Genomic DNA, 17,322 nt, shown 5'->3' on the forward strand with positions numbered 1-17,322 from the left:
CCTCAGGTCAATAATGCGTAGAATACCTATTATATTGCTTTTAATTACTCACCACTCTTCCTTCAGGACTCTAGAATATATAGGGAACTGCGTGCAAAAACTTTCTGAGATCAAAACTTAACGGATCAAACCGCGTAGGCAACGTGCAAATCGTTACCGCTCCGTAGTGTATCGTAGTCATCTCTCTCTCTCACTCTTCCACATTAGTAATACAGTGATAGAGAGAGATGACTACGATACGCTTCGGAGCGTTAACGATTGGTACGTTGGCTACGCGGCCAGGCCCCTATTCGTATAGGTATAATGTATGATTTTTAGATGTCATTCGATTCTACTTTCCGTGAGATTGAAATGTTTCTACTAAACCTGCTATCTATTGTACCCCAGAAACTTTCAAATTGAGAAAATAAATGTGACACGTGCACCGCGAGTAAAAAGGCTCTATAAAATGACGCGCGCGGACTGTGAACTGTGAACTGCGCCAAAGTGTATGCAGAAGAATCGTGAAAAATGTTTCGTTATTTACGCCGTAAAAAATGCGTTTATGTATATAGTTGCAATACTTTTTTTCCTAGTATAACATTAGTCAGTAACAACAAGTAATCGGTATAATAAAAGTGTTTCTATATAATATAATCGGTATAATAAATATACTTTGGGCAATAAAACAGCAACATAATTATGTTAAAATTATGTTTTTAAATTTGAATATCTTTCGGATATCACATATTTGCATTAATTTTCTGTTTGCTAAACGTGTTTATTGAACAAACATTTGAATATATTTTTCTTGATTGTAACCCATTGGCAGATACGAAACAGGGCTGTTAGGACGATTACATGTACCTTATATTTATTAAATTATCTACCCTGTGGTTCTACAGTCGTTACCACAAAGGCTCGTATTTCATTAGTAGCTAGTCAAACAATCAACCGCTCAATCAATTTCCGTTGTTTACTGAATGCGGAATACTGTTGTACCTTCATGTACGAGTAGGTACCTACAGTCAATGATTTCACGACTATAGATCGTGTCATTCACGAAGACGCGTGTTTTGACTCGTTATGCCATGTTATTAAAGGGTAGAATTGACAAATCTGCGCGTCATCGTGGATAATACGAACCAAGTATAGAATAATAGTTAAGGTAAAGGCACAAGAAATTAGGGAGATTAAAATCGTCTCATATGGACGCAAATTAACTTACAGGTGGGATTATTGTTACTATTCAAGAATTTACAGTTTCATCTTAGTTAACAAATTAGCAAAATAAGTAATTAGCCAAAGCGTGTCACGCCCAGTAAAAGTTTTGTTGGGGGAGTCGGGTAAACTTGCTCAGGTCGGAGAGTTGAACCATCATTTAACATTTAAGTTTAAATTAAATTCGAAAGATGGTTTAATGTATTTTATATCTACAAATGATATTTAAAACGTATGAAAACAATTGTTTTCTACTTGTTGACTTTAATGGTTGAATTAAGACTTCGTAAACCAAACTATAGTTCGAGTAGCATACTTTTTACTTTGCGCTCCCGACTCAACTTTAATGACTTCATTGCGAAACGCTTTAATGAACTATAATAAATTTGATGACCAATCATGTGTCGCCGCGGTCAGGATCACAAACCTAAACGATAGAACAAAATACATCAACGAGCTTCTTTTGTTGTTGTAAAGTAAAAAAAAAACTACCTGAAAAGCTCTCTATAATATAAGTATTGTATAAAATACTATTATACAATGATAACTACCTATATAGGTAGTTAACTATATAGTTACTATGTTGCATTATCCCCGTTATCTATGTTGCATTCAATTCACACTAAAAATAGCTGCTTAAAAATAGTAAAAAGAAGTTGTAAAAGAGGTGTAAGTTGTATCTTTGCCACTCGTCTCCAAATTGTCCTTGTCATGTTTTTATTAAGATAATAATACTAAAATTATTCCACAATATTAAATACGCCCATGAATTTCATGATATAATTTATAATGGAATTATGGTTTAAAGCTAGTTAAGGCGAAGTAAATTTAAGGTACGTATTTTTGTCAACCCTTATTTTCAATTAACTGCAACACTGATAAAGTGGCATCGTTATTGCTAATAACAGTAGACAGTCGTAAAACATTATAATAATTATTCAAAACAGTTTTTGTTTAGCTGAATGGAATTACTTTTGTCACGTTGGCTGTTGTAAACTGGAAACACATAAAACGAGTGGCTCTGCACTCTGTGAGTTGAAGACCTCGCAATAAGCTTAAAAAATGTAAAAATAAAAATACTTCGTTAAGTCATAATCACAGCGAACTTACAATGGTCTTAAGTGCCTTTGACGCTACTGGCGCTTAAGCCCTTTATGAAAATGCCGCTATTTTACCTTTTTTCAAAAATAAACGAAACGACAGAAAAATTATACGTAACTACCAAACCTGCTCACAACATTTGACATAAGTCAAGCACGTAAGAATTGCGACCTGTAAAGGAGAACATCAGGACATACGACAGCATTTTGCTTTAGTCAAAACGGAGACCTTCGCTGACGCTTCGGTCAAAAATGTGTAACGCACCACTCGCTATTTATATATATAATACGCAATTATGTAAGGGTTTTATAGGGTTGTATTGTAAGGGTATATACACCGTGTTTTTATTGAATTCCGTTAACTTCGGGATATCAGTAAGTACGTTTAAGGAAACTAAATAGCATGGTTAATATTTAAAAACAATTTTTTTTTGTACTATTTTTATTTTTATAAAAATTAGCTATATGTTGCATATAGCGTTGTTGTAACACGGGCATTACATTTAACTCAACCAAACAATTGAAAACTGTGACATATCAATGTCATTTCGACCGTCGATCGTCCGAGATAGTACTTACGTTTAGTAGCAAGTGTATGAACTCTCACTAAACACTAATCAATATGTAAGGCAAGTGTACACGCTCGTAAGGGCCTTATAAGATAAAAATTAATGATTGATTATCTCCGAAATGGAGTTAATTAGAATATCGGTGTCTTTGAGAATGTTACTTAATTTAAGCTCAGGAATGCACCCTCGAAATTAACACAAATAAAAAAAACACGGTGTATACAATGAGCAAAATATTATGATAAATTCCTGCAATGCATTTAACTTCGCTGGACGTGGTATAATTATGTGTAATTAATGTTCGATTCATTATTATTTTGTTTCTTTTCTGAGTACACCGTATACACTGTGTTATTCCGTTAATTTCAACAGCGCATTCCTGAGCTTATATTAAGTTATATTCTCAAAGACACCGGTATTCTAATTAACTCCATTTCTGAGATAATCAATTCTTTTTCTGATAAGGCCCCTACGAGTGTGTACATTTGCCGGGCCTGATTACATATTGCTTAGTGTTTAGTATGAATTTGTATATTTGCTACTAAATGTAAGTACTATCTCGGACGATATGTACTTACATTTAGTAGCAAATATAGATACACAGTTTTCAATTGATACTGGTATAATAGGGGCAATGTATAATAACAAAATGTAAAATGAACTTCAGATATAATAGTAGTTTATGTGACTGCTACATAATGAAAGGCATTAAAACACAAGTGTGGGTTTAAGACACGAACGAAGTGAGTTTCATAAAAGGACCACACGAGTGTTTTAATGGCTAATTATTTAGAGTTAGTTACATACACTATTTTATCTACACACATATCATAAATTTTCTGTGATATATTCACTAATCCAAATTACAGCCAACATTGAGACATCGTTGCTCTTTTGGCGGAACTCGCGGATATGTGGCGGCGTTGCCGATATATCTTTATCGCTTATTTTAAACGAAACTTTTGCTATAGTTACTTTAAAAACAACAAAAAAAAACATTTTATATTTAAAACTAATTAAAAGATAAACTGTACGTCAAATGGCACGCATGTCACGCATTCGTAGTTATTTTTTTTAATTCAGAGACAAACTAGAGTCGGGGGCCTATTATCGTTCGATACAAACTAACATGCGAGATTTGTCAAAATTGTATGCAATTTACATTTCATGTCGAAAATAAAGGCATCTCGACTGATGGTCGAATCGAATTGCTTTTTTATCAGAGATGTTCGAAATTTGAATGTCATTACCAAATCGATTTTGATGTAGTAATGAAGCAATTACAACATTTTCACAGATAAGAAATTTGTTGTAACAACACAGTTTATCTTAATGTTGGCCATTATTTACGAATTTAACAGCATCATAGAAGGTTTATGATATGTGTGTCGATAAAATCATTTAAAAAGTTTTAAAAATGCGTATATATTATGAGACGCACTTTTTAAAAGTAGGTAAGTGAATACACCTTGTTTAAATGGTAAGTCTCTTACGGTATTATTCGATTATTTTACTTTCTTACAGCTACAATCTAACTATCAAAAAATTAAATATAATAGACCTGTAGAAAAAAATATAACATTTATGGAAATAATGGGGAAGAGCCGTCTATTAGTAGCTTAACTAAACAAGCTATCGATATAAAAATAAAAGATATTTACTATTTAGTTCAATTCTGTTTGGAGTTCATAGATAAATAAGCCCTTTTGAAAAGACACTTCTCAATTACAATGTCTTAATTTCGTTTTTTATTGAAATCGGTAGTTGCTTCTGTGAAAAATAGGCTTGTAATTAATGAATGAAAATAAATAATTTATTTTTTGCTTAGTTTGGGCTTTTAACGCTTAACGGCTATAATTATATTGTTCATTCTGTTCAGTATTTTTTATGCTATTGAAATCGGTAACATTTAACTAATTATTTTTTTAGCGTACCCTTTCTTTAAACCAATGCTAACATAAGCCAGTCACGTTTTAAGTAGTCTTTACTGTACCTTTGCCGCGTATAAATCGTTGAATACTTATCTGCCTCGCCTTTGAAGAACTGATGATACCTACACATACATATCTATATAGAATTGTCAACTAATTGTCATTGCTGGCAGAATGTACGATTGTACGTATAGTACAGTCAGCATCAAATAACGCTTCATAAGTATCTACCATTCTGTAACAGCCTAACAAAAAGTGATGTATTTAATATAGAACAACTAAGACTGTAAAAGATATATTATTGAACGCGAATTTTAGAAATTTATCTACATCTGGAAAAGTTATACGGAATATCAGATACTTTTGGCGCGTTGTTTCATCCGCTACTTTTGATGCTGACTGTACGTATAAAAGTGACAGAGGAATGAATTGATAACTGAACGTTTGGTCTAGCAGTTCATTAACCGACTATAATAAATGTGTAAGCGTCGAGCCGTGAGGGGGATCGTGTTTCTAGCGTGATCGACCCGGGCACGGCGGGCACCCTAGGCGCGCAGCTCGGCGTGAGCGCGGGAATCGCCTGGTTGGCGTCGCTGCTGAGATCGCTTATTATCTACGCGTGAATAATTTTACTAGGCTGTTGATGTTTAGTTCTGTAACGCCGATATACATAGTAAGGTAATATTTCTTTGATGGCGATAATTTTGGCTAAGATCGTTTTACACGCATTTGATAAACCATTGCGCGTACTTACGCATCGACTGATGCTATGGATGTATGTTATTCTCTCTCTTAGCATAAAAGGTTTTAAAATTCAGTCAAAACCACGTACCACGTCCCTGTACCTTAAATTAAAAAGCAATGGAGTATTAGGCACTGAGGTAGTTTTATCGACATAAACACATGCCTGCTTTTTTGTTGTTCCTGGTAATATTTTATCTGCCAATCAATTGTAAATTTTAGGTACTTCTGGCAAAACGCACCCGTTTGGATTATATCGGTGAATCCTCGAGTACACCAAGTACTATCGAAGCAATATTATTAGGATATCTATTCAGCTATTCAATTACAACTGTATAACTAAGACCGCATGTAGCTGTTAAGGCTTCGACAGATTAATTGGATACACGTCCCTCGATAACCTTGCGGCAGGCCCTCAGGTGTTGAGTTAATATTCTATTATTCCCGAGTCAGTATTACATCCTTAAACCCTCTCAAATCGGAGGTAAACAATCAGCTAATGCAAATATCGGCTCACAAAGTACGCGAGGTAGGCTCATGGCAGCGGAACATACTACTGTTGAATTTACGAAAGTAGAAACTCAACGGAGACGTGAATTAATTCGAGTTAAGGAGCTTTTGATTAATGGAGGGGTTTGACTTAAGAGGTTTTTAGATCACGTTAGGCGTGTGTGTGGTTGAAAATTTATCTGCGCTCACACGAAGGTTCCTAACGAGCTCACGATGCGGTATGGGTAGGTAGGTAGGTTATTTATAAAAGAAGAAAAGTATTTCTCTTTCGTTACTTATTTTCAGTTTCTCTTCGGAGTAATTAAAAGTCACGTTAATTTTAAGTTTGCTCACTATTTTGCAAGTGGAAAAGAAAGATATGTAAAAAACCTTTAAAATAATTACCGTATGAATGTTAAATACAAAGAGAGAAAGAAATGATCAACTGTGTACCACTATGTGCACAATGAATTACCCACGTATAGTAAACACCCCTATAATGGACGTGACATCAATAATGATACCTACGTAAACCACGAATCTGGTTAAATAAGTATTTAACATCAGTTTTCAACAATTTACCATAATCAAGAGTCATAGAGCTGCTTAAGTTTGTCGTTTCATTAATTTCGGTCTGTTGAAAAACAAGGCGACACACTCCCCATAATTAGAGAAAAAAACATGATTTTAACTTGTCAATTATGTTGAAACCAGTAACAGTATCTTTCAACGGGTTAACCTGTTAAACGCCGCACCGTAATTTTGTAAACTAAAATCGGTCATATGTGGCCACGCGGCAGGTAATAAAGGCTTAAACATGTCAAAAACATAAAAGACGTATTAGGACATTTAACTCGTGACTCGTAAAGCGGTAGACATTTTACAGGTATCAGTGAAAATATCTGGGAGACTGAGCTTTGCTCAGACAAATATATAAAAAACTCAAAAATACGCGTTTTCCCAGAGAAAATACCTAGCTAGATCGATTTTTCGCCCCCTAAAACCCCTATATTGCAAATTTCATCGAAATCGAAAGCTGTTTCTGAGGTCCCCGAAATATAAATACCCGAAACATATATTAAAAATACTCCAAATGATCTCTTGAATGTTTCAAGATGTGTGCCGTTACTATTTGTATACTCGTAATACAGTCGGCATCAAAAGTAGCGGATCAAACAAGGTGTCAAAAGTATCTACCATTCTGTAACAGCTTAACAAAATGTGAAAGTTATATATGTAGAACAATTAAGACTGTAAAAGATATACTGTATTATATTAGATATTATTTATTATATTATTATTTAATAATTATTTATTGCAAAAGTTATCCGGAATATCAGATACTTTTGGCGCGTTGTTTCATCCGCTCATCATCATCATTGATGCTGACTGTACACTGTAGATAAACGCCATAAATTAACGGTCCATACCCGAAGTGCGTCGTCACTGTACTTTTAAAATTGGCTGACACATTAAACAATTTTATTAGCTACATAGTTTATAGAAGTACAACAACAACAAGACAAACTTTTCTCGTATTTTATCCTATAACGTGGACCAACCGCCGCGCCGGCAGAATGGATTAAACGTATGCCCGGCGCTTTCGATTGTGCAAGCTGGAAAATTAATCCTCAGCCTCACTTGTATTGACATGCATATCATTATTAACTCAACTATGAGCCATTGTACCAGTCGGAGCCACAAATCATCGACTTTACTTCATATGAAATCTCTACTTTCGATTTGAAATTACGTGTATGTTCTGTACTAGCTTTAGCCCGCGCCTTCGTCCGTCGTACTAATCTTGTTTCCCCATACAAACTTTGGACCCCCATTTCACCCCATTAGGGGGTGAATTTGAAAAATCATTTCTTAGTGCACCCCTAGACCTTCTAAAGAACCTACGTGCCAAATTTGGAATCTGTAGAACCAGCGGTTTAGGCTGTGCGTTGATATGTCAGTCAGCCAGTCAGTCAGTTTCTTCTTTTATATATTTAGATATTGCGCCATGCCGCGTAATAAAATAAATATAGCATGCATGCTTATTTGCGATACCTAGCGAAACTACTAGGTACCTAGAAAACTAACTATAAGCTTATAAAATATAGTGCGATTTAGTTCGTTGTTCAAAGCTGATGGGAAATCTAAAAAATGTATCTATTATTTTATGTATTTAAGCTATGTATCAAAATACGAGTTTGCATAAATAGCATGGAGGTGATTTATTACGCTATGATGTTACGGTATACTAGTAAGGTACATGAGCAGTTTGGGATTTTGGAGTACTTGTATGTATGTATGTACTTGTCATCGAAAAACACTTAAATATTCACTACGGGCCTAAGTTACTGGCACTTTTAATAACATCTGTCATCATCATCATGGCTGTCACTTTATAATAACTATATAAGGGTGAGAGTGACACATGACACGATGGAAGTATAAGAATTGTATAATTTTTTTTTTCAATACGGAAATCTAATTAAGACATAACAAGCTTGCAAACGGGATCACAAATACATACTACGAGTAGCTGTTAATCAGCTTGATGCTGGGAGCTTTTAGCGCCATGCATATGGTTTTAAGATGACGCATTGTTAAACAATAAAATCTACAAACGCGGCAACTGTTTGCTTCCCGAAACACACGCTCATCCCGATACTTTGCGCGTAGTGGATTTGCTTAATTTGCGCTAGCTTATTCTATAAGGTCGTATACGGCTATACGGGTTTTGCCGATTAAAGTAGAAAAACAAGAATTGATCGAAAAATCACAATTACAGTATTGAAGTGTGTGTTTAGACTAATCTACATGGAACATTTTGAGGCTTAAATCAGTCCCATTTGCCTATACAAATACAATATTTTCTTAAAAAGAGGCATCTTTGATATGATTTTCTCTATAAAAGTTAACTAATCGTGTGACTGCAACTACAGAAATGAAGTCGACGCCATGAATAACCAGTTCACCAAAAAATACTTTGATACTGAGATAAATCATGATATCTGATGCCAAAATTTACAATGTGTCTCTTAACACCATTTACAGTAATCAAATTATTGTAAAAGTTTTTGCGTTCTGGTGTACTTGGTGTAGGTAATTTTTTTCTAAATTTATCTAGATACTTCTAGGTATTTATTTTACCTACAATAAACTTTCGTCCGCTATAAATGTAGTATTCAGATTTTTTGCTGCAGCCTGACTTTTGAATTTTAATATTTGTGGCAAATTGCATAGTAAGTAATATAATAAATAAGAAAATAGTCATATGATATTGTAATATCATTATTTACACAACGTCGGTGACAAAGAAGCCTGTGCCCGCCTGGGGAAAGCTAACGCTATTGACGCTTGCAACTCCGGGGGTACCATCGTCTCTCGTGCGTTGCCGACTCTTTAAAATGTGTATAAGTACACTTTACTTGAAGAATTCAATACTGAAATCTTTTGGTAGGCGGATTATTCGACAGGCATATATAGCTTTCGGGAAAGGATCACGCTTGCAACTCCGGGGGTGTTATCGTGTGTCTGTTGACGACCTTTCTAAAGTGTGCATACGCCTTACATGAATAACTCCCCACTGAAAAGTGAAAACTCTTGGTAGGCGGTTTATTCGAGAGCCATAGCGGAAGGAAATTTTTGCGGAACCGCAGTGAGAATAGGAAGCAAACTTGGGGCCCACTTTTTTTAAAAACGGTTTTGGTTACCACCAAGCTGTTACCATTGTTAACTACTGGGATTTTTGAAGCGTCCGTTCCATCCGTTCTTCAAGCGATTTTATTACTTAAAAAGTTTGTTTCAGTATTTTTGATAACTTTCAAAGCAGTTTACGAAACACTATCCGACTTATTATATTTTATTAAAGCACTATAGTCTATATTAATACTCTTACTATTTATACTGTTTTTATTAATATGAAACTATGATATTTTTTTACTAGGATGTATTATTTAATATTTCAATATGTATTTTGTATAACATTACTTATATTTAAACATTATTAGACCTTATATGACATTGTAAATATATAATCAAATCCAATTAATTTAAACTCCTATTGAAATTTCAAACATATACTTACCCTACAAATGTTTTTAGAGTTTCACTTAGAATTTTTTTGATTCAACACCTAGGAGGATAAAAACGGCATTGAGAATTTAACGACTTTTGGGGACTGAGTGACCGGCGATAAGTGTTATTTGAGCTAATGTGTGATATCGGTGTGTGCAGTGGCAGCAGAGCCGGTCTGCGCCGGCGCTCCACGTACACGAGCGGGCGGCTGCGCACGGGCCCGCACTGGTCCTTCGTGTTCGACCCCGCGGGCCGGCTGTGCTACTACTGGTCGATGGTTGTGTCGCTCGCCTTTCTCTACAATCTTTGGGTTATCGTCTACAGGTTCGCCTTCCAGGAGATCAACGGTAAATATACCTCATTTTTTAGTTATCTCAAATTAAATACACTTAGAGATTTTGAAATACACGCACTCATTTAAGACAATAATATTAGAGTTCATATGTAACAATTTCAAGGATTGCTGTGATTTCGCACATCTTGCGGATTTTCAATCAATTTCTCCCAAAAGCCAAACTATTTCTTAAGATATTTTGATACTAGTGCAAACAATAAAAAATATTACGTTGATATCGAACAATATTTATAATCAACAGTGTTTTATATTTAATTTACTTGCCTTAAGTTAGTCGCGAGTGTCAGTAGATTTGGATTGTTACAGTAAAGTAATCTAGAGGGTGCAGCGCAAAGAATGGTGCTTGTTGTTAGTTTGTTGAAAAAAAAAATTAAACTAAATTTAAATTATTGTTTGATACATTTACAAGTCACTTAGAACGAACCGATATTTTTGGGCGTTATACCTGGTTTTAGCATTACAAAAAGGGTAAACAATCTTGACGTGTCTTTTTTTTATTGATTAACCCTTAACCTGCTCTGTCGAGTCTACTAACTATTACTTTTGAAACCAAACGAATTTAAATGATCTTATATACACCGTGGGCCAATTAAACCCGACAGATTTTAAAGGCGTATTTTTGACCGCATTTATAGACTAAAATGTCATATAAAGTTTCCTGAAATCGATCTTGTTTAAGAGATAATGTAAATTTATGTGAATTTTTGAGTCTGTTATAAGTTATAACTTAGTGTAAAACGCCTTTTTAGCTGTGACGTTGCCACTATGTGGCTTGGTCTAGACATATTTACTGACAGACATTAAAGTTTCAAAGTAAAGTCACAATTTTTATCTCTAAGAATAAAATAAAAAGAACTTTACTTATTCGTTGTAATATTTTTTTACCAAGGTGTAAAAATAAATAAAGTGTTGTGTGCAGAAAATGAAAAAAAAAAATTGCCAAAATAAAAGTTTTATATTTGGAAAATTTGGCCGAAATTCATATAGTTTTGCTCCTTAGGACCCCAGGAATGCGTGGTTAATTTTTTTTATGATAGAGGGGCAAACGAGCATACGGATCACCTGATGACCTGATGGTAAGCGATTACCGCCGCCAAATCTGTCGAGTTTAATTCGCCCACGGTGCATAATTGACACGTCAAGATTGTTTACCCTTTTTGTAATGCTGAGAAAACGAAATATAATTGCCATGTGCTTGTGGCATCCAAACCAACTGTTTTGCTTAAATCACTTAGTCTTAATATTAGCATGACTGGTGATCAACAATAATTAGTTAATTAATATTATATTATGTTAATGATTGGCCTATGTTTAAGCAACATAAAACTAATTATTTTAATATTTGACGTATTTTTATAAAACATTGGAATGCAAGGAGTTGTTTTATTACTAGTAGTTCTTTATGTTGGCGCAAACAAAACATACATTGAAAGTAGTTTATTCTATTTTATTTTCTGAAGGCCGTCGAGTAATGAGCGTGAATAAACGGTAGTATTAACAGGAACTAATGAAAGGATAAAGAAATGCGGCCATTTCACAATCACCCTATATAATGCTTTGATCGTACCACAATATTACTTATGCTTCAACAAGTTTACAGTTCCAACCTGTGTAGTCAGGAGAATAGCTACATTTCTTCTTCTGACACATAATATTTCGATTAGCATCATACGTATATGTAGGATGTAACCGTTAAGTAACGTTTAATTTATCTGAATCCAATCTATAACTTTTTTAAATAAAATTAGTAATTCAAAATATTAAATTTAAATGCTTTCATAGGTACAGTACGACATGTGCATTGAGGCTTAAGTTTAAAACTCCCAGTAATTTAGCCCTTATCAATGCATGAAAAAATTCAAAAATTGTTGCACTGCATCCTCTTACCGCGAGGTGGCTACTTATTCATATCAACAAATTATCTTTTAATATTTTTAATCGTATTTATATCTCTTACTGTAGGAGCTCTTAATGAACGTCGTACTAAATTTATGGAGGCGTATTTTGGATATTTATAGCACTGTGTAAAGTACGATTACAACCTGTGTGCTTGCCTAGAAATGAGATATCTTTTTATTTATTATTTTGACAATAATGCCATCATATATATACGAGTATACATATGAATACAACATTTTTAAATTCTCGCTCGCTTAACTACTACTACTTCTGACTATATAGGTATATGTTTAAATATAAAATTACCCTTCCCACCGTGAATTTTACATGACTAGATCCGAACGCTTTTGGTGTGTCCATAAATTCTCTTATTAATATTAAAATTGACGATTGCAGTAAATTCGATACGGGCAAAGCCTGAAATTATGACACTTTAAGTTTGTTCTTGTATCCCTTCCTCTTAATTAAGTCGGTGATGTTATGTGAGTTCGTAGTGCGGTCGTTCCATATCATAACACAAAACAATAGCACACGGGCACACCTTCAACCTCACCGTAATCAACCACAGTAACTTGTCAGCGACCGAATCGGACCTACTCAGTTACGCAGTTTAGTCTGTACCTATTTCATATTCAGGTGTTCATTCGACTACTTAGGCAACGCATCTGATTTATCTGAGGGTCGTGTACAAATAACGATAACAACCCTATGTTCTTGTTAATACCTCTCGTATAAATTAAATTGTGGGTACCAGAAAACATTTCTGAATGTAGTTATATTAATAGAAATATTTTTATTCGTAAACACACAATAGATATATAAAGGGAACATAGTTAGAATAAAGTGTCACGAAATGGCCTCACCTCAGCATGTGGCTGGGCTGGCGACTTCCAGCGCTGATCTTTCGATGAGACCGTGAAGTAAGAAAAATCACGGAAGGTAACAGACAAGGTTATATAAAGTGTACGGCAAAGAACGATGCCAGTCTTTTTACTTTTTTACGGCATTAAGGTACAATAAAAGTGCCATGGCTTGGCTTTGCGCACTTGTACATGGTACTGTACGATTATAGGTACTTGTTAATAAAAAAAATGTGAAGCAGTTAGAGTAATTACTGAATAGCTGGAAAATGACGCTTTGCTCCTGGTGTCTTATTTACTACTACTGCTCGAGTACGTATAACTTTATATATTTAGTTAGTACGAATAAATGCCCTGTAGTTGTAGCTATAAGAATGTAAATATATCTACAGGTTTATGTTTAACAAAATACACCCAAGCTGAGCAACGGCGCGTAACTATTTAATGATGCGACACCCGCTGTGCTGAAATTCCCTGGTTTTAGGACAAAATTTAGTAGCACTAAGGTTGACGAAAACACAGTAGAAGTTGGCGCAACGACTTCAAACGAGAACACACTATTGACAGGCAATGACACGATTGAGACATTGTGTTAACTCTAATATTACGACCATGATTATTATTTTTATTCGCGTTATATTTTTATCTTGCTGTTATTATATTGGCAGTATCGTCTATAAATAACCTAGTTAAAGTAACAAGTCAAACTAAAAAGAAACCTAACAGCGGTAGGTTTGGTTTCGGAAATATTTTTTTACATTGTAATCGCCAAAAATGTATTTCTTTATTATTATAAAAAAAAAGTAAATTGTATGATGTACCATGCAATTAGACACCCATAATTAAAATTCATAGTGCCTATGGCAATTGGAAAATAGTATCACATTAAATAGTTACTAGAAACAATTTTGGTCTAGAGCCCAGAAACTAAAGAACGTAAGAGTACGTTTATTTAAAAGCGAATAAATTAATAAAATCTGACGGTCTTTGGTTGTTGCAGGGGAAACGTTGGTGGTGTGGTTTTGCCTTGACTATTTCTCGGACTTCCTGTACCTGGCCGATATCTTGTTCCACTTCCGCACCGGGTACCTGGAGGACGGAGTGCTGCAGACGGACGCCGCCAAGCTGCGCGCGCACTACATGAACTCCACCACCTTCTACATCGACTGCTTGTGTCTGCTGCCGCTGGACTTCCTCTACCTCTCCATCGGCTTCAACTCCATCTTGCGCTCTTTTCGCCTAGTCAAGATCTATCGGTTCTGGGCTTTCATGGACCGCACCGAAAGACATACGAACTATCCAAATTTATTTAGATCGACCAGTTTAATACATTACTTACTAGTGATATTTCATTGGAACGGGTGCTTGTACCATATAATATATAAAAACAATGGGTTCGGGAGTAAGAACTGGGTGTATCATGACACTGAAACGGCGGATGTGGTGAAACAATATCTTCAAAGTTATTATTGGTGCACGTTGGCGCTCACTACGATAGGTAAGTAATAGCAATAAGTTATGTATTTTTTGGTACTTTATTTATTACCTTTATTTCATAAAAAACCGTCTGAAATAACTGGATAATCTTTATTTGATAACTATATCAAAAACGTAACTTAATCGCACACACTTACCATTCATAGTAGGTACAAATAATTAAGTGAACTTAACAAACAATATAAAACAGTCTATGGAGTTTAAACTAATAAAATAAAATGTTATTTTATCAACAAAGTAAACTAAAGGCGGTAAGCACGAACAATTTCGTACATTGACCCGCCTGCTCTGCTACCGCACGTGCGTAATATATTGCTGTTCGGCCAATAATGCTGGCGGTCAATGACAGTGTGCGAGCTGAACTGGAACAATTATGCACATGCGATAGAGATAGGATCAGGCACCCGCCGCAATTTACGAAATTTTTCATGCTTGGCGTCCTTACTACGGATAGGTACATATTAAACGAAGTAGGTGATCATTTCTATAAATGAATTACTTATTATAATATTTTAAGGCCGAAAGTGTTTTGTATTAATTTTTTGATTTTCTTTTACTTCCGTAAGTCAATTTATGCAATGCCGCGCGGAACTCGGTCTGGGTCATGTCTCTTCCTCGCTCAGGGGGACGACTTACAAAAATAAAGTAGCCTTGGCTAATGTAAAGCTACCCGGAGCTAAGCTGTTGCTAATCCGAGTACATTTTCACAAAAATTGGGCCAGTTCTTGTAATTTATATCCGCTAGCACCTGATATCTTTGAAGTCGGTGCCAGGCCAACATTTAAAGTCACTACACTGTTGAAACGCATACCGACCCCGGTGCGGTAAGAAAGGCAATATTGTAATTTATCCTTTTTAAAGTCGGTTTTATTTTCAAGTTGTTTTATTATTCCATTTTTGTTTTTGTTATGAGGGACAGGACTCGTTACTGTCTGGCCAAATAACCATGTCACTAAAAAGTTTTGCGCTTCGGGTACATTTCATGTTTCTAAGGACTGGATCTGAACCCACCAAGCTTTGAGGAGTTCCCTCAATTCTTCGTGGAACTTATCAATAGAACTGGACCTTACAAAATTGTTTCTCAGTAAGAATTTACTTGATTAACAAACAACGAAAAAGATAAATCACCAAACGAGAAATACGTGTCGTTGGATAATTCCGTTCTTCTGGTTTTCATGAGTAGTTCCACTTCACTTCCCTTTTTAATGCAAATGCTTGATACATCGATGACTAAGTATACAAACATATTTATATGATAATATCATTATATTATAATTTGTTCAGCTATGTCATTTTATATATACATGAATACATATTATGAATGTAAAAAAAACTATAAAATAAATAATAAAAAGATGAAACGATCAGTTGTGTGTAAAATCAGCAATTGCGACTATGTAAACAGATTAAAGATAACGTCAAAACATATCTACACGCAAAATACAAATCGAAATGCGCGTAACGTAGAATAGAAAAATACAAACCGAAGAATTTTAATTTTGTAATGAATCATTATCATTGGCTCATAGTGTCTTAGCTTGCCACCCGGATCCCTTTGTTTCACATAATTATTGAAAGTCATAATGTAATGATAGTCAGATTATCATTAGTCATAACTCTGAAACCGTAAACTTTTCAGAATTTTCGTAAGGTTGTCCTATAGATAGGTTAGGTTAGCTTAGGTTTGTTGCATGCCAATCCTGAAAAGTTACACGTTTCTGAGAAAAACCAAATTATGACTAACGAAAATGCGGACAAACAATACATTATGACTTAAAACTTTATAGGAAACAATAGAGACCCCTTGCCACCAGCTTCCTGTAGGCCTATCATGACTGTCTTTGCAGTGTCAATCTGTTCGCACTAATATGCGAGTATGAGCAGGTTGCATAGAAAGTAACTTACGCACACGCTAGCGAATATGTCAGTGTCAAACTGGTAGTAGCTGTGTCTATATTAACTTGCCTAATCGATTATAGTAGTCAAGACACAATAGCGTCCCACAAACAGAATATTACATTATCTCTGAGCTTTGAGACGACAGGTAACTAAGGAGACCCAGATCCAAACTATTGTTTCCTACATAATCTACATAATCCGTTTAGTATTTGAATAGCATTTAGAAAGACAATGACTTTGATTGGTTTGATTTTTGACAACTGTACAGGATCCAAAGAAAAAAACAAATCGCGTAGTAGATTGAGTGCGATGACACTAAAATGTATGAATTAAATTCCAATGGGTTTTTTTCGGTAGTAGTTATTTGTAGAACAGGATAGCAAAGTTTTATATTTCTTCGAGTGCTTATTTTGAGTCTCGTGCAAGCCTTTCGCTGTTGTAATAAATCTAATTTAGAATTTAGAGCGTAGTAAAAGACTCAAAAGCGCAAGAGATGTAAATCAACTTGACATCGTATAGTACACACGACTTTTCACCACAGCAGTGAGAACATATTAGAAGGAAACATACAACCTGAAAACATCTAAGTACCTCTTTTACATTAATGTTTTCTAAAAGTATTCTAAAAATAAACTTTAATTATTGCAATAAGACGCAAAGAAATCTTAGTAAATTTCAGTGAGATGTAACGAGAGACCTAATATGAAAATA

General features: G+C 34.8%; 1 protein-coding gene across 6 annotated transcripts in view; it reads left to right on the plus strand.

Annotated features, from left to right (window-relative positions):
* The window catches only part of LOC133521058 (cyclic nucleotide-gated cation channel alpha-3), a 65,135-nt gene that overhangs the window by 6,773 nt on the left and 41,040 nt on the right, over positions 1-17,322 (plus strand). For all 6 annotated transcript variants that reach the window (XM_061855791.1, XM_061855817.1, XM_061855809.1 and 3 more), the window contains exons 3-4: positions 10,261-10,448; positions 14,216-14,713. In XM_061855791.1, coding sequence (XP_061711775.1) covers positions 10,261-10,448; positions 14,216-14,713 — 686 coding nt within the window. The remainder of the gene's footprint in view (positions 1-10,260; positions 10,449-14,215; positions 14,714-17,322) is intronic.

The sequence above is a fragment of the Cydia pomonella genome, chromosome 1 (assembly GCF_033807575.1).
Source record: "Cydia pomonella isolate Wapato2018A chromosome 1, ilCydPomo1, whole genome shotgun sequence".
NCBI lineage: Eukaryota > Metazoa > Arthropoda > Insecta > Lepidoptera > Tortricidae > Cydia > Cydia pomonella.